We start from the raw sequence: 20,532 nt of genomic DNA on the forward strand, positions 1-20,532 counted from the left end.
ACCTGCAGTCATCCGCTTTCCAATGCTCGCTACACGATAGCCAGGCTCTTCACACCCCTGGCCCATGGCCAGAGGGGTTCACTGGAAGCCTCACCCACAATCCAAGTATTCTCCCTCTTCATGTTTGCTTGTTTTAGCTGAAACAACTTTTAAATGGCCCAAAAGGGAAATCAAACGATAAAATGTTTTCACCTAACTCTATCTGCTGAAATCAACTTTATGCTGCTGCTAACAAGGTTCAACTACGGTCAGAGGAGATTCACCTGAGGCTTAGTCTATGTGTGCAAATGGACTTTAGACTATTCTGTTGTCACCCATAGCCTTCAGTAAACCAGGTGTTCACAATTTAAGCTCTGATACCATTCCCTCGCTCAGATTTGGGTTTTGCAATCCTTCAGTCTGGTGTGCTTCCTCCATGGGGACTTGGCTGGTGACTCACTTAGATGGCTCCTGGTTTGAAGACAAGCCTTTAAGACCCCTTCCCGATAGTCACTTTGCCACAGCACCCATACCTTCAGTGATGTCATCATGACAGCATCGAGCAGGGCCATGTCATGACTAATTGTTCTTAGATTGGGGCTACAATTGCGTGAGCCCCAGATCCATTCATATATCTAGGGTTGCATATGTCTCTGCGCCACCCGAGAGACATCCTTGTCATTTTACGATAGAGAACCGTATCAATCATCCCCCTGCGGTATAAGGTAATCCTATCGACAGTGTCGTTAATTTAGTCAACGGGATAAGCATTCAAAACACTGTTGAAGAAAGGGAATTATACAAGTATAGGCTGGCTATAATCAGGCAATATTCTTGAGGTTAAGGCGTCAAGTTGACCTAAAAGGCTGTCATTGCCGACAATCGACTACGACTTATCAACATCACCATCGCGAATATAATTACCAGGGCAGCAACGGAGGGATTTGGATCAAGAATCAGGTTTGCTTTTACAGTGAGTCAAATGTGCTCTTGGGAAGCCCGTTCACCCCCGAGCAGAAAACCTGAGCCTCAAGACTTCTTCGTAACCGCGGCTCCCTCCAAAGACCCCCAAACCTCTAGTCTGCCTCACAGCGACCCTACCGCCCAGAGAACTCTGGGTTTCCAAGCCGGCAACTCCTCATAGGAGTAGAAAGCCTATGGAGCGGCTAGTGGCTCTGAACTGCTGACCTTGCGGTTGGCAGCCCCCCATGGAGTTTCTGAGGCTGTAAATCTCTAGGGGGGGCAGTCTCATCTTCCTCCTGGTGGTTACCAGTCCAGTGCTTACCTGACAGTGCCACCGGGGCTCCATCACCCCAGGGCCGAGTCCATTCCCACATATAGGTCCCCAAGGCTGTGTATCTTGAAAGGGTAGACAGCCTCATCTTTCTCCCGAGGAGTAGCTGGTGAGTTTGAACCTGGGGGTTAGTAACCCAATGTGTAACCCACACGCCACCAGGGCACCCATGTAGTAAAACTAAAAAATAAAGCTCACTATGAAGTCGATGCTGCCTCATAGCAATCCTGAAAGGCACATAACTTGCGGGGCACACAAGGCTGGAAGAGTTATCACTGGACTAGGCAAAAAAAGCAATTACCACCAGAGAACCCAACCAGACAAGCAGCCACGAATTTTCACAGCAATGCAAAGAACGAGTGCTCTTCACTAGACGCTGTTTGCAAAAACACTCATGCGCACACAGACCGGCTCCATCGTCGTGCACATCTGCACCACCACATGGGGGTCCCGGGTGGCTTGGTGGGTGATGAGTTGGGCAGCTAACCCAAAGACCAGCAGTTCAAACCCACCAACCCTTCAGGAGGTAGGTTTCCAGCCTGGGAAACCCAAGTGCAGTTCTCACTCTGCCCTGTAGCGTCGCTGTCGGAATGGACTCAATGGCAGCTGTTTATTGGTTGGTTATATATAGCCGAATCTAGCCAGATACCAACAGAAACACACACACACACCTATTTTTATTAGACTAGAAAAAAATTGTCCACCCTGCAGTGTTAGAAGTGTTCTAGCATGGCATGCATCCCACAGCTGCATTTAAAGTGAGAACTCTGTATACACGTGTGCATAGAACAGTGGTCAGCTACACAAGTGTAATTGCTGGTTTGCGTCATTTTCTTTAAGAGGTTGTGGTTTGGGAGACAGTGTCTATTCGATGATCTATGCATGTGCTGTTCGGTCCACTTCTACTCCCTACAATGCAGCAAGTCTCCCCACCGTCCGAGTCCCTGACACACACCCCTCCCCACCAAGCTGGCCCCCTAGCCCCTGCAGCTGCTTTTTGGAAAAGACTGCCCCGCTGGATTCACGTCCCTCCCAGGTATTACTGTTTACCTTGTTGGCTGAAAGGTGCTCCCTGACGGTGGCTTCAGTTCCGGGTTTGAAGTGTCCACAGGCCCTTACCTTAGGGGCTCCACCTGCCTCTCAGACCAGTCAGCCTGGTCGTTCTATGGTCTGGGGTCCTGCTCTACATCGTCCTCCCTTGCTGGTGAGGCCCCTCAGAGATGATCCCGTTCTAAGCTGCAGGTGCCTGGCTATGCTCACAGGGTGCACAGGCTGGGGTTCAGTCCTTTGGACTCACTGCTTCCTTGAAAGTTTTCCTTTCGTCCCTCTTTTTGGCTCAGAGATCAATTGTTTTATCTCCTATGGCCACTTACCAGCTTTCAAGATCCCTGTTGCTATTCACCAAAGCACCATATAGAACATCCCACCACCGAGGAGAACCACCAGGATCAGCCCGAAGTTGAACCCCAAGGTGGAGGTCAGACGTACTTCCACTCTTCAACTTTTGACGCTGGCGTCCCTGGACCCCACAACAGAACCCATCAGGACAGCTTCCACCCAGGAAGAAGCCTCAGCTGCTGGCCCTTCCCCTTTAGTCATGCCAGCCTGTCACCCTGCTCTAGGTAGCTGCCCGGCTTGGGCAAGAGCTACCAATAAGTGCCTGGAGGCACTCCACTTCCCCAGCAAGCCTCCTGTCCCAAAGACCCTCGCTCCAACTTTCTCCCTGGGCTGAACCATGGATTTGGCCACTGTTAAAACTGCTGCCCTTTCGGTCACCCGTCGTCAGTGTGACAGCTCTTTAGGGTCTAGGAGGTTCTCAGCACAGGGATTCGGGGCCGAAGGAAGTCATGTTCTGCTCCTGGCTCTTCTTGGTGGCAGTGATAGCCCTCAACCTCTGTGGGATTGGCCCTTACATTCAATTTCAAAGTATGGCTCTCCCAGCCAGATCATAAGCTGACCAATCCCCACCAGGTCACTGCACCCTGCTGGGTGGTTGTGTGCGCCCTCCTTGCCTGGTACTGAAGCAATACCTTGCAAGATTATGGTCCCGGCTTGTCATTTGGGGAAGCATTGTAAACCCAAGGCCACAAAGTCCACACGGAAGAGAAACCCACTGCATTGTGGGTCCCCACAGCCTCCGTTTCCTCTTCACACATTTTAACAATTCCTCACCTCGGCTTAAGGAAGTACACTCACTCAGCGGAGTCAAGAACAGTTTCAAAGAGATGGAAATATAACACTTCTTTTTTGGAAGGAAACCCAAGCATTTCCTGAAGCCAGCATCCTGCTGACACAGTGGATTATGTAAGACGACCAGCAAACCCACCAGCAAGGAGGGGGAGTGGTGGAAGGCCGGCCTCTGCCACCAGGAAACAATCCTTTTTCGGGGGGAGTGCTGCGCTCCCAACAAGAGCCCAGAGGAGACTGGACAACCTGTTTCGTTTTCTATAAACAGAACCCTGGGCGGCACCTTGCCAAAGAAACACAAGTCAATATAGACCTTTACATCCTGGACTGCCAAACGCCACTTTAAGACAGTGTATTAATTATGTAGTCAATACCCTGGGTTTCATTGGTGTATGAAATACCACGGTCGATATTATTTATACTTTTCAGAGGTAGGCCACTCAGGAGGAGAAGGATAAAACCCATCAGCTGGGGAGGGGAAGGTTCCTGACCCGGCCATCGACGAGTCACAACAGCCCGCGAGAGGGGAGCTGGGCTTTAATGGAAAGCATAAAAACACTGGGAATATGGGCAGCAATCAGATTTATCTTTGCCCCGTCTCTTTCACAACGAGACTGGAGGGAATCCGAGACCCATTTAAAAGAAAGGTGAAATGATTGGATCCCCGCCCCCCTAAATTGCTGAATGTTGATGTCGTGTTGTGTGCCAGTCAGCAGCGTTGACCCACGAGTGAAAGACGACATGACACCAACAGTCTGTCGAGGTGAACTACCTCCAAGAGGGGTCTGAACTCTGCGCGCCAGAATCTGTTTAGCCCATCCTCGGGGACCTCCATCCCGTACCAGCAGAGCAGTGCAGCCAATTTGGATGCTCCGCTGCTGGTGATCTGATTTCTAGCAGGAAATCTGTTAGTCTCTCAGGAGAGAGCGCCCTTTCGCTACCACAACTCTCCCCCAGGATGTGTAATCATAGCCAAGTGGACAGGCTTGCTTTGTGGCTGGTCATCAGGAAGGGCAGTGACTGGGTGCCACGTTCTCCAGACCCGTCCCAGGAACAGCAGTGGTCAGCGCCCGTTGGGAGACACAGCCAGTGCCAGGAGTCGCAGCTACAAGAGACTGGTTACTGGACTGGAAGGCCGATCACCACTTCCAACCCGCAATTTGTCAATCCCGGATCGCATGGAAGACTGTAATTTTCTAGTTGGTGCTTTTATAAGCAAGGCCAGACCAGAGAGTTTTCCATAAAAAAAATTAAAAAACCCCAGGAGGCCGCAGCCAGAGAATTTCCAGTGAGTCAGTGCCCGCCTTCTGAGACTTGAGAAATGTAGGAAAAGGCCCCGTGAGAGGGGCCTCTTCCGTCTGCTCTCAGGAATGGGAGCCATCAGGCCCGGGGTGAGCCGGCCCCTCCCGAGGTGACAAGAAGGCAGGGTGAGCCGGGCAGGACTCCACAAAGGGCCCACGGCCCCGCTGCCTGGCTACTGGGAAGAGCAGTGGGCAGCCGACACCGGGCTGTGGCCTGCAGTACAACCAGCTAGATAATTAATATGATTAGGAACACACAGAGCACGCATGCTCTTGCTGACGGAAGAGCCCAGTAGCATAATTACTGTTTTCTTACAGCTCACTGTCTGTACACATTTCAAAGCCGGGCTGGTGTTAGACTGCTGTGTAAACATCAATAAAATCCCAAAGTGCCGGATCACCGGCATTCTCGGGCACCATGGCGTCCTGTTTCTACTGTTTTCCTTTAGAGAGGACTTTCAGCAAGGCAGGCACGAGGACGAGACCGCTCTATGCCTTGGACCAGTCTTTTGAGCTTGTAACGAGTTAACTAACAGGTCCCCCAAGTGGACGTTTATTATGAGGACTAATTAATTGCTTTCCAGTTATAAGAACCCCTTGCAAAGAAAGCCGGATGCACACGCGCAGAATATGTTTATTAAAACCAAGCCAGGGGAACAAAGGGCTGCCTTCCTTCAAGAGCCTTTCCGTGGTTAGAACATAGCTTTAATCAAGAAACGAAACATACCAATGCTAGACGTACATACAGGTAGAACGTGTGCAGTCACCAACCCAAAATGCAACCTTCACTGAAGTGAGAAAGCTGACGCCATGCTCTGTAGTTGCCTGCGTTTCCCCGGGGACGGCAAGTCAATGCTTATCTGCCTTCCTCAGAAGAGACGATTTTGATTAATATCAGACCCATCTGACTCAGTCTATTAAACCCTGGAGGAAGGATAGTCTTCAGATAGGAGGGATAGGTCTTTGATGAATAATTCTGCCGTGTTGCCTTTCCAAGCACTAACAACGGCCAGGCTGGCACCTTTAGGGAGACCGCGACTTTGAGTTCAAGGGAGGCACCCCCACAACACCACAGCTCGCCCCCCACCCCCGAACTCAAAGTGGTGAAGGCGCCACCACGGGCGAAGTCAAACCCACGCAACGTAATTTATTTCCTGTTAGTAGATTTGGGGTGATCTCGTGTGACATAATCCCTGCTGAAGACAGCAACGTTTCTATAAAACTGCCCGGCACCTGCTGGCTGACCCCCGAGGTCTCCTGAGACGTTTTCCTGCCTGTCCTTCCAGTGCTCGCCGTGCTCCCACCCGACGGCTCCACGCAAAGCAGGAAACTGCTCGGTCCACCGGGAGGGGCGGCCTGCTCGGTGGGCTCTTCGTGCAATGGTCACATGGGGTGGCAAGAAATCGATTCCCCTCGGCTCTTGATTTGCAAACTTCCGCCCCGTCCGCGCCGCCCTGCCCCGCCCGCATCACTGCATGGCGTTCTTCCTGATGTTCACAACCAGCCTTCTGCCGTATTCCCGGTGGTCCACCGGCTTCACGTCCACCACGGAGGCCTTAATTCGAGACTCATCCTGTGAAGAGGGGAAAGCCACTCGTGACTGGCGGGACCCCCACTCAGGGAGCGAAGGCGCAGGAGGCCAGCGAGGGCCGGGTTCCGGGTGCGCTGACGCCACGAAGAAGCGCTTGAGCACCTGCCGAGTTTGGCATGTCTGAGGCGGGGGGAGTGACCCAAGGCACCCTTCTGCTAGCTTCCAAACACACGGATCTCTAAACCCCAAACAGGACGAGCCTTCGAGGCATTACCTCGTTCGCCCCATTCTCCGTGTGTGGTCACAGAAGGGAGGAGGGGAGCCCAGCAAGGAGGAGTGACCAGGCGCTCGAGTGGAGTGTGCGGTGCCCCAGAAGCCCCCAGGCCCGGGGCGGGGGCCAGTTCCCCGCCTCCCTCCCACCACCACACTGCACCCCACTCACGTGGTTGGCCCTATCTCACTCACTGCTCAGAGCCCCAAAGGCCTGTGCAGCCACGCGCCCCCTCCTGCCCCCCGTCTGTGTATACCCAGGGTGGGCGAGAGCATGGAGAGGCAGAAAGGGGTGCCACCCAGGCAGGGTGCCCAGTACAGCTCGGGGCTGCTCGGCGTACGCTGGGCCACGGGCGCAGCCTGGAGGCTGGGCGGCACTGCGTGTTCGCACGGGTAGAGCGGAGACAGCACAGTCCCCGTGCACAGGGTGGGCTACGGTGTGATCGCGGGCGACGACGCAGGTCAAGTGCTGCTTCGCGAGGACTTCCTTTTACGGGAAATCTCGGACATCCCCAGGGACTTTCAGCGGCCTGTGGTCTGAGTGGCTTATGCCGATTTTAACACCTAGCCTTTGTGGAAGGTATCAGTCCATTAGAGACATTACCAACTTCTGTCAGAACAAACACAAATTAAAATAAGAGATCTGGGCTAAGGAGGCTGTGTAGCCTTCTAGCCCCAGAGACCGGATAAACCCGCTCGCCTCCATGTCTAGAGCCGGGGAAACGCCAGCACCTCAGTGACGGCGGTCTTCACTGAGCTCAGCACTACGCCGGTACAGGGACGCATAGACTGCCACGGTGCTGGCAGGGTGACCACCAGCAACTGCCCCCACCCACCGTCTGCCCCCAGCGTGACCACACTCACGTTGTACGTCTCTAGTTTGACCCTGATCCTGAATGTGAACGACCGGAAGTTGGCATCCTGGAAAGCCTCCTCAAACGCCTGCTCATTCTGCAGAAACACAGAGGGAAAGTTAGAACAGGACACGACTGGCCGGTCTGAAAAGGCCTCCAAGACTTCCGCAGAGACTTGGAGATAAATCTTTCCTTGAGAAAATCATCACCCCCGGTGACTTGGGTTTTATTAGGAATGATTAACCTGCAGGTGACACTTCATTATATACAACTGTTTAAGCAGGATCTTATTAAAAATTAAAACACTCTCGGGAAAGGCATTTCTGGTCTTCAAGAGCATGAGGTGCCACAGACCTGAGGCCCAGCATCACCACTCAGAGTGTAAGAACTGGGGGCGGGTCATTCTGAAAAAGTGTCAAGTTGCTTACATGCGTCATTCCTCGGTATTCCCAGCTACAAATGGGGAGTAGGTGGGGGCAACGGACAACAGGAGAGGCGGGCAAAGGTTATGAGCAGTCTGAAAGAGAGCCCCCTCCCTCCATCACCTGACCTGTCCCTCAAATACTGCTTAAATTTTGAGTCTGATAAAGAGATTTTTAAAAAGCATTTTACATAAATGTATGTCAAGTAACTGTATAACTTTATATAAAACGAACAGTTCCTATTAGTCAAGTATTATCTTGGTAAACCATATGGAACATGAAAAAAAGCTTTGTTATGTAGAACTCTTTTTGTAAAGGTTATTTTACCCCCAAAAGCATAAAGTAGTCCCTGTGGACTTTGATAGGTAAATACAACACGCTAAACCTTCAGAAAATTACGCAGCTGCTAATCGTCCTCCAAGATTAAGGAGGCAGTGCACGCTCGGAGAACATCATGTTCCTGAGGGAAGGGCTCCCGTACGTCCTTATCCGCCAGCAGTGAAAACAGTCAACTATAATGGGCTAATAAAAACAACAACTCCGAAAGGCTGCCCCAAGCCTTAAAATCTGATCTGAAAACAGAGGACCCGGCAAAACAGACAAAAAGATACCATCATATTTTAAAGTCAATTCCAGTTGCTTCAGAAATCTCTATTAAAAAAGGGGCAGGGGACACAGTCCATGGCTGGCCCTGGAGACACAGGTAGGAGCAGGGGCTGATTCCTGTGCCTTGTGGGTGACCTATGGGTAGAGGGTCATTTGTGGGCTCTGAATACAGTGTGCACTGTACCTGTAACACACAGGAAACACTGTTTCCAGGACTCCACATCTGCCATTGGAGCAACTTACCCACTAATCTATTCCCTGCATCAAACAAAAAATGTAAAAATGCAAATTCGGAAGAAAATAGATGATATCATTTGATAAAGTGTTTCCTTAAGAATTGCACCCAAATGCTAAATATGTGCATGGAAAGTGGAAGTGGAGCCACCTGCTCAGAAAGGCGTTTACTATGTGGCCTTCGAGGCAGACCTGCTGCCCTGGGAGTCACCACAGAAGAAGCCTGCCCGCTCTCACGGGACCACAGGCACGCCAGCCTGGTGTGCCCACAGCCTCGGAGAAACAAGCGGGCCACACGCTACTGACACACTTATCAATGCCACACAAAGTCCCGAGGACAAACCAACTCTGACGTTAAGTCAAGCTTGTACCTGAGTCCCAACAGTTGGGCACGAGTCCCGCCTACCGCGAGGCAGTCAGGTGTTTGTCTGAGGACAGAGTGCATGCAATTGTATGATACCTGAGTTATAGACCAATAAAACTGTTAACATATTTTTTTTAAGTTCCAGAAACACTTCGGCCACACGACACCATCTATAACCTAGTGCTGCCATAGGAACAACGATGTTTGAAGATGCTTGTGGCAAAGTGGCACCTGCTTGTCAGGAACCACAGAAGGTTGAAGGCTCCTAACCCTGGACCAGCTGAACTTCATCACCTCACGGTTATGCTCCAAATGCACCAAAGGAGACGTCTGGTGAGCGCTCAGATACCATCAGTCTGAACGATCCGTTCCATACCAAAGAAATCAATCCAAGAATACAAGCTTCCAGCCCCCGAAGAGTAGCAGCCGTGGCCGTGCGATACCCCAGGGGCGTGGGCCTCAAGGTGACCAAGCTGAGGCACAGCTGCGGCCGCGGCGCCTCACCAAGCACACCGAGTTCATACTGGCAGGATCTGGGAGGAATATGGCTTTGCGCCCTGTGAGCGACACCCCGAGCACGGAGCTGCTCAAGGTCACTGAGGACAAGCGGGCACTTAAGTTCATCAAGAAGTGGGTGGGGACACACGTCCATGCCAAGAGAAGCTGAGCACCGTGCTGGACACCACGAGGAAGCCGCGCTGCCCCCCAATAATAACAGGCTTTCCCGAAACTAAGACACACTGAAATGCACGCAGGGACCAGTGGTAGAGTACCGCGGGCCTCCGCGCTGACCTTCTCTTTTAGCTCCCCGAGGTAGGCAGAGCTCTGTCCAAGGATGGCCTCCGCAGTCTCCTGGAAACACGTCACCCACTGGTTCTCCAGGAAATCTGCAATATTTGCCTTAAAAAGAAAAGAAAGAAACGATGAGAGGAAGGGATGGCTGGGGGGCCACAGTGTCCTCCCAGGGAGAGGCCAGGGACGGGAGCACAGGCCGCAGCAGGCCACACTGGTGCTGCGGTGTCACTCCACATCTCAGCAGGGAAGCTGCCCGACTCCGCTCTCCTTCACAGGCAGCTTACGGCCAGGGGCAGGGACTCGGCTCCCCTCCAGCTCCAGGGGGCTGTGGGCTAAAGGTTCACAATAAGCCCCCACACGGGACACTCCAGTCACTGGGAGGAGTTGCAGGAAGTGGAGCCACGTCACTAAGCCACAGAGCGTGGCAGCCACCGTTCACCTAGCAGCAGAGACGGGTAACGCACCTCCAGTTCATGCAGGGTGCCGAAGCTTGCGGGGCCATTCCGCTATCTCCTAATCCTATTTTGCTGCCATTTTTCTATAGCCTCCACGTAGGGGAGGGTCGAAGGAGAATTTGACTAACTGCAGAGGGGGAATGGAGGGGGTTAGGAAAGGGTTTCATATAAGGTTTTCATTTGGACGGTTTTATGGATTCATTTTGCAGTACACGGGGCTTTTTATGATGAAGCACAAGGTTAATGGCATGACAGTCGGGGCTTATCCCTACTGCGCGCGCCATCCTAGCCCCCGAGAACAAGAGCGTCACACTCTCTGCAGACGTGAGGGCCAGCTCTTCAGGAGCAAAGTACGCAGGGGGCCTACTACCGAGCAGTTTCATGGCCTCACAGGATTCTCTTCATCTCAGAGCAACGAAAAGGGTAGAGAGTCCGGCTGAACCAGCACTTGAAACGGCAATGAAGAGGATAGAAAGGCTGGATGGAATCTGCAGTGGACTTTAACATGTCCCCTCGCAAGAGTATTTGTTGGGAAAAAGAAAAGAAAAACCATACGTAAGAGGGTATAATGTCCTCAAAGTGACCGTGACTGGTGTGTGTGTACGTATAAGAAAACCATTCTATGATGGGCTAGTTTTAGTCTTGTGCTTACAAACATCTTCCGGCTTCTGGCCTCTTACTACCAAATCACCTTCTAGCAAAACGTGACAGCCTTTCTTCCTCTAACCTCACTGTGTATGATAAAAAATATAGAACAAAACCCTTACCCCATCTGTCTTACAGATTTTACAACAGAAAGGAGCGGTTGTTGAAATGCAAACAGAGCCAGCCCTCATCAGCACATGGTCCCCTGCCCCAGGTGGGCCCTAGGGAGGTGCCAAGCACAGACCCTCCAGAGGACAATAGGGGCCCACAGGCGCCGCTCTCCAAACATGCCATTTCAGATGAGTGGCCTCGGTCATGTTAGCCGGCACCGTGCGGCACGCAGGCTGGGGTAGGTAGATGCAGCTTTCTGGTAGTGGGGTGGGGAGTTAAGAGTGAAGGCCCTGCCTAATTTACGAAAGGACCGTAAGCTCTTCAGCACTTCCTCCAGGCTCCCAACGGCCCCCTTTCTCTCACGTGCACTCTTGTACCCAGGGTGCTGGCCTCAAGTGGCTCAGCTCCGGGCTACCTACTCACCGACAGGATCAGGCGGTACTTAAAGTTGGGGAACTCGCTGTCACACTTCTCACAGCGGTAGAGGCCATTCTGCTGGTCGATCACTTTCTTGTTGCAGTCAGGAGTCGGGCAGGCCTGGTACATGCAGCTCTCCTTGCGAAGATACACCACAGTGGCCACCGTGCTGAAGTAGTCCGCCTTCGGGAGGGAGGAGGGGCACAAGGCAGAGCTATCAAGCCTACACTCAGGTTTGGAGGGAGCCTGGAGCCCACCCCGCACCCACCCCCCTCCCCCGACACAGAAAGAGCCATGGTTTCTCTATTTTATTTCTCGAGCTCATAAAGTGACTCAGGGGCTGGTTTGCTCTGACCGGCTGAAGGCCAAGCGAAGTTCTAACACATCGAATTCTTTGGCAGCATAAAAGTTCATTCTAGATGACAGTGGAAAGCCCCTTTCCTTCTTCATTTGAAGGGGACGCGTTCCTCCGGCAAGGCTGGGCCATTTTGACAACCGTGGCAGAGAGACCGAGGGCTGAACTTCACTCTTGGACTAGGGCTTGGGCAGGGTGCACAGGCTACAGGCTGTGCTCTGCACAAGTCTGGGAGCACAGATCGCCAGTTTACAAGCTGCTCCGGCAGTCTACAGTCTCGGGTCCAACCGCTGCTCTCTGTGGTGCAAGAGCCACAGATGGTGCAAGGGAAGATGTGCGGCTGTGTGCCAGCAACGGGGGAAGGGCAATCAGCGCTGCAGGGACACTAGGGTTTTGTGGGACGAAGGGAAACGGGAAAAGCACAGGGGTGACGGTGGTACAACATAGTTGTCCGTGTGAAACACAGGTCCCACCGCAAACCTTTGGTTCTTTACACTTGACCCTGATGAGCAGCGAACTGAGTGGCTGGCCTTTGGTTGGCATGCTGACCCCTGGTCTGGGAGGTCAAACTCAGCAGAATGCAAAGCTAGCTGTGGCCAGGCTCTGGGTTTCCCAGGTTGAGAAACCACTGGCAGTGGATCCAGCCAGGATGCAGCCGAGTGCATGCCTGGGCTTTGGTTGTATGTGCTTGTCTTGTTTCGGGGGGCGGAGGGGGGGCATGAATGGTTCTTCACTGCTGCCAAGGACCAGCTCCCTGTGGGTGTGGCCTGAATTCAGAGTTAGGTCAGCAACCTCGAGAACTGTGTCAAGCTGAGAGAGGTCAAACCCTCAGTTTAGAAGATTCTAGAGAACATGAAGATTCCCGTGAGACTGCCTAAAGCATCTTTCTTTATGACAGGGGCTTCAGAAAGTTCATGCAAATTCCCATTATCTTTTCATTTCCAACCCCCATGAATGTTGAAGCCCGGTGACATGGTTGGGTTATGTCCAGATTCAAAATCGGATGTGAAAATGTGGGTGCAGACACGGGTTGGGCTCTTCCTGCGTGCTGCCTCCCCTTCCGTCTGAGGATCCCTGGTGGGGCAGTGGATTCGGCGATGCATCGCCCACCACCAAGAGGGCGATATGAGTCGACATGGGGCTGGCTCTCTGCTCCCGTGAGGAGGCGGTCTCAGAAATCCTACGTTACGGGTGGCTACGAGTCACAACTGACTCCATGCCCACGGGTTGGGTTTGGTTTGGTTTTTGAGCCTCTAGATCTGAGAGAGAAACAGGGGAGGCTGTTTCCATGACAGAACAATGTTCAAGTCCCGAGATGCTGTATATGACAGCACTGTGGGTGGCTGATGATGACAGTGATGGATAACAGGGAAGCTGTCGGATTAGACAGGTAAGGAAGAGGAGCCACACTGTGTATTAGCCAAAGAAAAAAAGCAGCAGCGCTGTTGTTTGCAAGTCCACAGGAGGAACCAGTGATGGAAACACCGCCCGAGGGGCAGGATGCATGCTTGGGTCCAGCCGAGGAGGGTCCGACTAGTCTCAGCTACCAGTGCCCACTCCTGGCAGGGGATGCTGGCAACTCTGAGCCTGCAAACACGCAGGACCGCCAATGTCTGGCAGGGGACCTAAGACTCCATGCTTGTGGTAAACATTAAAAAAAAAAATCAACTTGCAAGAAAAACTAGAGAAGACACACAGACCAGGCCTGAGAGCTGCTAGTATTGTCTCTAAGAATTAAAGGAGTCCCTTGTCAGGGTGCCTGGAGCCCTGGCGAGGAGTGCTTACACGTCTGGATGCTGACTACAAGGTCAGCAACTGGAAACCACCCACGGCTCTGCAGGGCAGGGCTTTCTATTCCGACAGTTAGTCCCGGAAATTCCCTGGAGCCGCAAGAGTCAGAAGTGCCTCGCTTGTTGGGGTTCTGAGTCTTTTCTACCCCAACCTTCCTGAGGGACACCCCTACTCCCATCAGGACTTGCAGCCCCTTCACTCTGGCCCTGTGTCTGTGCCTCTGAACCACCTCCCGCCGCACTGGTCAGAGGCTCCGTTCGGAAGACACCCCGCTGTGAGAGGTGTGTGTGTGTGTGTGTGTGTGTGTCTCAGTGAAGAGGGGCAGGAAGGCAGGGTACCTTGTCCCCCTGGCCCAGGTTCTCCGACTTGACTTCGTAGAGGGTTTTCCAGTTGGTGTTGCCCCCTCCGACTCCTCCACTCTTCAGATCAGAGATGGAGACACCATCTAAGGCTTGTCCTTCCGAGTCAAACCTGAAAAAGACGGGCACTCCATAGACTTCCTACCCACTCCGCCTGCCCTCCAACCTTTTCTCAGTCACTCAATTTCTGAGTTATGATCCCCAGCCTACAGCTGTAGAAGAATGGCCCTTTCACCACAGGGGTTCCGACGCCCCCCAGTGGTGAAGACACACAGCGCCCAAGCACCACAGAACCTTTCCAGGTGGTAACATGGGTTGGTCCGCAGGCCAAGGCCTCAAACAGCCCTGGTCAGCTGAGAAAGAGGAACCAGCAACTTGCGAGAGCAGGGTTTGTTGCTGCTGGTTGTCTGAAAGGCATCCTACCGAGGGGCAGACCTCACATAGTAATAGACTAGCTTAGCAAAACATGGTGAAAGATCTTTTTAAGCTTGACAAAGCAAGAGCTCCGAATATTGCAGAACCCCCAAGGCAGCTGGCTCGATGGCCTATCTGTTGTGGATTTACCCACTTAGTAAGCACTGTTGCATGCTGATATTAAAGCTAAATCTGTATGAAAGTTAAGTGTATTACGCGAGTGCCTATTTCTTGACCACTTAGCCACTGATTCAAAGGGCGTGGGACAAAGTGGCAGGGTGGAGTCTGTCATAAGGCAGAAAAAGTGTCACGTGCCATCCATCCCACACATGGATGGGAGAGCTGCTCGCCTCCGGCTCCTTGGAAAGAGCCTGTCCAGCAGAATGGATGCTGCCCTGCACTGCCAGTGGCAACTACCTTCTCGCTCTGTCAGGTAACCGGCTAAATCCGTCACAGAGGCCCGGCACGGCCCATAAATCTGTGGCACCAGCACGAGCCGTGCAAGCCTAGTTTCAAAAACACCAAGGAGACATTTGCCACCAAGGACAGCCCATCAGGAGTCAGCCCAGCAAGGAGAGGGGCAGCCTTCTCAGGATAAAAATTCCACGTGGTTACACTGTTACAGCAGCTGTCGAACCATCTCAGATCCTCGCAAGGTGGGTTATGATCAACGCCAGGTGATTTTACCCTATGGGAGGCTGACTGGGATCATGGTTCTTAACAAGTGAAATGCGGACACCTTATGGCAAGAGGTTCAGTGAACCTGGGGCCAAATGCCAAGGCCTGCAAAGAACCCATGTGTGGGATTAGAGACCTTCCCCAGCTCTGTCTCCCCCAAAGACAAGCCAAACATCAGGGGGTTTGCCAGCATATGGGGGGAGGTCAGATGCTTAGAGACATCCTCCCAGAAGGCAGTCAGTTACCAAACTGGTAGGCCCTGCTCCCTGCTGCTAAGGACAATGGGCTACTTCTCCCTAAACCATTAGTCTGGTTCCTATAGGTGGGGTTCACACCCTACTGATAATGGTTTCTTTTTCTCTCTTTTTTTCTACTGATAATGGTCTCTATCAGTTGAGCCAGAAAACAGGTCAAACCAGCTCAGTGACATCCAAAGTTAGGCTGCCATCCTGAATCTAGGATCAGCCCATCTTGTCACATGTGTACCCCCCAATCCCTCCCCTTCCTATTGTGTGTATACCCCTAGATCCCCCCCTCCCATTACCGTATTACCTATAGCACAACCCTTTCCTGTGATGTATGTCTTCACCTGTAACTAGGGGACTTGCATGTCCCCAGAGAATATAAAAGCCTTGGTTAGCAATCAATCTCTCTCTCCCTCCCTCCACAGGGACCACCAAAGTGAGGCTGACCATGAAATGTGTCTGACTCCATTATTTCAACCTCTCTTCCATCTCTCATGCTCTCTCTGATTTTACTATGATCTTTACTTATTATCGTTGTACAGTTGCACCACAATTGCGCCTACCAGACCCGTGATGATGTGTTAGGGGCTGGCTAACCCTGACCCCACACAAGGGCAAACCAAAGCCAGCTAGCTCTCTGCTCAGACCACCAGTGGGCCCTGCTTCAGGAGGCAATACCTTACATGATGTGACCATTCCAGAAAGATTTCGTGAAAATCTTAAAATACAATTGCTACCGATTCATGTTAAGACTCTCAGCGAAAGCGGGATGTTGTGAGGGCAACACATTTCCTGTGACTGCAGCCCCACACTCTATTGAGCCTTTGATACCCCCGCCCCTGGTTGCATGTGTCTCAGATGGAGTGCTTTGAAAGCAGCTTCAGCGCCCTAAAAAGCTAGATCTACTGAGCAGATCTTTCTTCACAGGCTCTTTTCATTCCTTGAGTGTTGGGAATAATGTAATGCCAACAAAAGCCCATTGTCCTGTCCCGTTCCCCCCTCCTCCCACTTTCCACCACATAGTCTAAGGAGGGACACACCCTGGAAGAAGTGCTGGGTGGGTGGACCTGAGTCAGGAAGCACTGGCAGGAGCCAGGGCAGCCGGTAGCACTCTCCGTTCGAATAGCCTCAGCTGACTCTGTGGGTTTGTCAGCGCAGGGGCTCTAAAGCCTCCAAGAAAAAAACCAAACCAACCAAGCCCTGGTCTATTCTTCAGACAGACAGCTCACACACTGATCCTAAGAACCACTAGTCCCAACACGCATCCAAGCCCAGGCTCAAACGATCCCTCTGTTTAGCCCCATAAAAACCTACCATCCACGAAGCTTATAGGCCTCTGGGATGTCGGGATTCACAATGACAGTGCTTGAAGACAGCACCGAGAGACTCCGTCCACCAAAATCGGACACTCGGGCTCCCTTGATAGCCATCACAGGCTGCCGAGAACCATCAAATCTATCCGCCTGCATAAAACACAAGCCCGGAGAGATGCAAACAAGGGTCACTGGCCGGCACAGCTGAAGAATGCAGTCACCATATCTACTCAGGTATAAGCCAAGTTTCCCAGCACATTTTTAATGTGGTTTTTGTGGTAAAATTAGGTGCCTCGGCGAATATTCCAGTTCGCTTATACTTGAGTAGATAAGGTAAGGTAATACAAGCCTGGAATCTATAGAACAGAGCCTCCCACCCCTCAGGGCTCCCCCCCCCCAACACACAAAACCCTGCTCAGAGATATAAACCCCAGGCAGCCTCCTTTTGTGTGGCCAAAGCCCCACAGCTCACAGGGCAGGCCATCCCACCTCTGAGCTCCGTATGTCCAGCCCCGTAAATACTCACATCTTCTCCCCACAGAGTAGTAGATACCACCTTCCCGGACATGTCCATCAAGTAGATATTTCTCTTTGAGATCTCTCTGTTGTTGGACCTCACTGTGATTTTCATGGCGTCTTCGTAGCTCTTGCAGACCCCAATGATGTCTACAACACAGGCAGTAACCTTTGAGCCAGGATGGCCCAGGCCCCCCCTTAGATCAGGTGACCCAAGGTCAAGCGGCAAGTACTTCCCCCGACCTTGCAGCTATAAAAGGGCTCGCCCCCACTCTCCTTGCTCCCTTAGGGAGACTTACCTACGAGTGAGTCTTTGGGTTTGCTCTCTAGGTCTCCAATCCCTGTGAAATCAAACTGAACTGTGGGTAAGTGATGGTCATCTTCACAGGGCAGGACAGACGTCTCATTGTTGAAGGTCATCTCATAGTCATTTTTAATAGCGGTGAACTGTTTATTAGCAATCTTCAGGGTGCCTTTCGCGAAATAATAGACCTGGCCAGAGAGGACACGCTTTGGAGGACCACCTTTCCCCACCACGGAGCCTTCACAGGCGGGGTCCCCGCCTCCCCACGCCCCCTCACGTGTGCTTCCGGCCCTCACACCAGCGCCGCTCTACCTTGTTCACTTCAATCAGGGGGAAGAACTTGTCCACTTGCTCGTTGAAAGCGGTGGCTCGGATTTCACCCTGCAGAAACACGTGGGAGGGCGGCGTGGCGTGCTCTGCCGGCCGAACACAGGGCCGTGCCATGCCAAAACCTGAACAGGGTCTAGGAAATGGCGTGCGATGGGCTGCCATCACTGTCACCGCCGGCCGGAGGCCCACGCGGAGGGTTCAAGGGGCTGGGTCTACAATCACGATTATTAACGTAAAGACCTCGTGGTGAGTGTAACATCCCAACAACAAAAACAAACGGGCTCTTCTCTCTCTCTCTCCTCCCCACCCCCTGTCCCCTTCTGTCAGCTCACTCCCCGTGAGACATCACTGTGAAGAAGACACATAAAAAAAAAAAAAAAACGGGTTTCTGAATGCTGAGTGGCACGTAGGATGCCCACGGGGACGTGGGTGGGGCAGGATGACTCACGGGCATTGGGCAGTGAGGGAGGGGCGGACAGGCGGGCATCAGGTGGCCTCAGATTCGGGAGCCAAGGCCCAGAATAGTGTGCTAACCAGTCACGTCTTCAAGGCATCTGCAGTCTGCTTTTTCCACTTTTACTTTGGTCAGTCGGGAGCTAACACTTTACCCACTGGATGCACTTGGGGGTAAAAAGAAAGGTCTGCTGGTGCCATTCTACAGCGGTCCATGTGGGCTGTGAGCCTGTCCGCAGAGGGGAGAACTGCCTACTCTCTGTCCGCAGGGCTTCGCATGCTCAGCAGATGCAGCACCTTGACAAGGCAGCTGGGGGTAGGCGGCAGGACTTAGAAACATAGCCATTACCAAGAGCCCCAGTCTGGTCATGCTGTGGTCTGAGGAACATGGCTTTGTTTTGCTTAAATCCATTCTTCACAAAACCATCCCCTGAGCGAGGTGGCTGATGCCCACCTGCTGCTGCTGGGCTCGAAGTGCCACTCTGCACTGAAGCAGATGCCCCAGGCTCGGGCTTCCAATGAGCCTGCCAGCAGACGCCGCATCTCTTGTACCCCGTGCTCAGGTGCTAATCACGTGTTCAGAAAAGGAATCTTTACTTTAATACATGCTTTTATTGAAGAGCAAAGGCTTTATTTACAACAGCAGTTCTCAACCTGGGGGTCGCGACCCTTTTGGGTGTCAAACAACCCTTTCATAGGGGTCGCCCAATTCCTAAGAATAGCAAAACTAGTTAAAAAGTAGCAACAAAAATAATTTTATGGTTGGGGGGGGTCAACATAACATGAGGAACTGTATTAAAGGGTCGCAGCATTAGGAAGGTTGAGAAGCACTGATTTATGATGACCTTTAACCCTCTGCTCCCAGACAGCATCAAGAGACTTTAACAGAGGGAAGAAGAGCGACTGCCATGCTTCCATTTGGGCTACTATTCCCATGCACCTGAGAGGCCCACCCAGGGACTGCTGCTGGTTCTCCAAGGAAAGGAATTCTATTCTGCCACTGGACAATACTCACGCTTTCATCAACCATTTCTATCGAGAAAAGCTTTCCTTCCCCTCGAGAATTGCTCCAGGTACGGATCTGACTCTTGTTGGTAACACGGGCGCAAATAGTCCACCTGAAAACCAAACAGGGCGTCAGTGTCTCACCTGTGACTTGGGAGAGCTCTGAAAGGTTGCCCATCGGCTTCCGGTGGCCTTTCTTCCCACACGCATATTCCCCTGTTCAGTGTTAGCTCTCTTAATGCAGCTAATTAAAACCCCAAGATGACATACAGGTTGGCAGTTTATAGAACAAGCAAATAGGAAAGCATAAAAGGTGATTTAACACTAACTCATTCTCCTGTCAAATAAGCAAATTTATAAATTCTCTCTCTTCTCCAAAAAGCATCACCAAGGCAACAATCCCCCTAATGAAGACTCTACACTGGGAAATGCCTTTAATACCCACAATTATCTTCAGTGCCGAGCACTGTGATCACGGGTGTCAAGCTTCAGTCTCATCTTTAAAACGCGCCGACTTGCTATAGACCCAAGTTAGGGAAGGAAGAAACGCTACTGGGGAAGGAGGTGCTAGACGGAGAGCCAGGCCGAGGCCCTCAAGGTCGGTGCCGGACGATCTAATCACAGTAGTCACTATTTCACCAGGAGAAAGAAAGCTTTCCAGCTTCAAAAGCCTCGAAGACACACAAACATATGAAAGACACATCCTAAAGGAAGGCGTGACAGAAGTGTACGTTCAGGACATGCTGCGTGGCTAATCCAAGCAGCAGATTCTTCCAGTCGGCTAGCTCACAGAGACTTTATGATGAGATCATGAAGTGCCTGCTCACAGCGCGGCGGCTTGTTTTCGGTAACGAGCAGGCTCAAAACTGACTCCGCAATATGAAATATGAGGGGCTTCGTGGAAAAATTCTCTTTTCCCATAAACGTTTCAAAGCTTCTTGTGACTTTAATTTCACATTCTTTGAAAGTCAATAAAAAACAACAGCAGTTCCCAAAAGGAGGAGGGGAAGCTTGATTATAGATACTCCTTAGATACAGCTAAACATTCATGGGATTCGGTTTCTTGGTTTGGAGGGTTACGGTCCTGGGTTTATACTTTTACTCAACCCACTGACCAAACCCCGTGTTTTACAGTTCTATTCTACCTCCTAGTTAGGTAGGTAGTCGGTCCCTGGTGTCCTGAGAGCTTGCCAGTCGTCTGTATCTGCATGGAGCAGAAGTAGTAGCGGGCCCAGGAATGGGAGAAAGAAATGGACTTGGAGGTCTAATTGGCAACAGACACTACTACCTCCTTTACCATGGGA

The 20,532-nt window shown here is 51.9% G+C and overlaps 1 protein-coding gene across 1 annotated transcript in view; it reads right to left on the reverse strand.

The window, feature by feature from the left end:
* Positions 1–5,377: 5,377 nt before the first annotated feature.
* Positions 5,378–20,532, reverse strand: part of RPA1 (replication protein A1) — a 59,169-nt gene continuing 44,014 nt past the window's right edge. The window contains exons 8-17 of the mRNA XM_075561213.1: positions 19,239–19,341; positions 17,753–17,821; positions 17,436–17,628; positions 17,147–17,286; positions 16,622–16,770; positions 13,950–14,082; positions 11,472–11,648; positions 9,835–9,942; positions 7,427–7,513; positions 5,378–6,334 (exon numbers count right to left, since the gene is read on the reverse strand). Coding sequence (XP_075417328.1) covers positions 6,230–6,334; positions 7,427–7,513; positions 9,835–9,942; positions 11,472–11,648; positions 13,950–14,082; positions 16,622–16,770; positions 17,147–17,286; positions 17,436–17,628; positions 17,753–17,821; positions 19,239–19,341 — 1,264 coding nt within the window. The 3' untranslated portion in view covers positions 5,378–6,229. The remainder of the gene's footprint in view (positions 6,335–7,426; positions 7,514–9,834; positions 9,943–11,471; positions 11,649–13,949; positions 14,083–16,621; positions 16,771–17,146; positions 17,287–17,435; positions 17,629–17,752; positions 17,822–19,238; positions 19,342–20,532) is intronic.

The sequence above is a fragment of the Tenrec ecaudatus genome, chromosome 10, assembly GCF_050624435.1.
Source record: "Tenrec ecaudatus isolate mTenEca1 chromosome 10, mTenEca1.hap1, whole genome shotgun sequence".
Taxonomy (NCBI): Eukaryota; Metazoa; Chordata; class Mammalia; order Afrosoricida; family Tenrecidae; genus Tenrec; species Tenrec ecaudatus.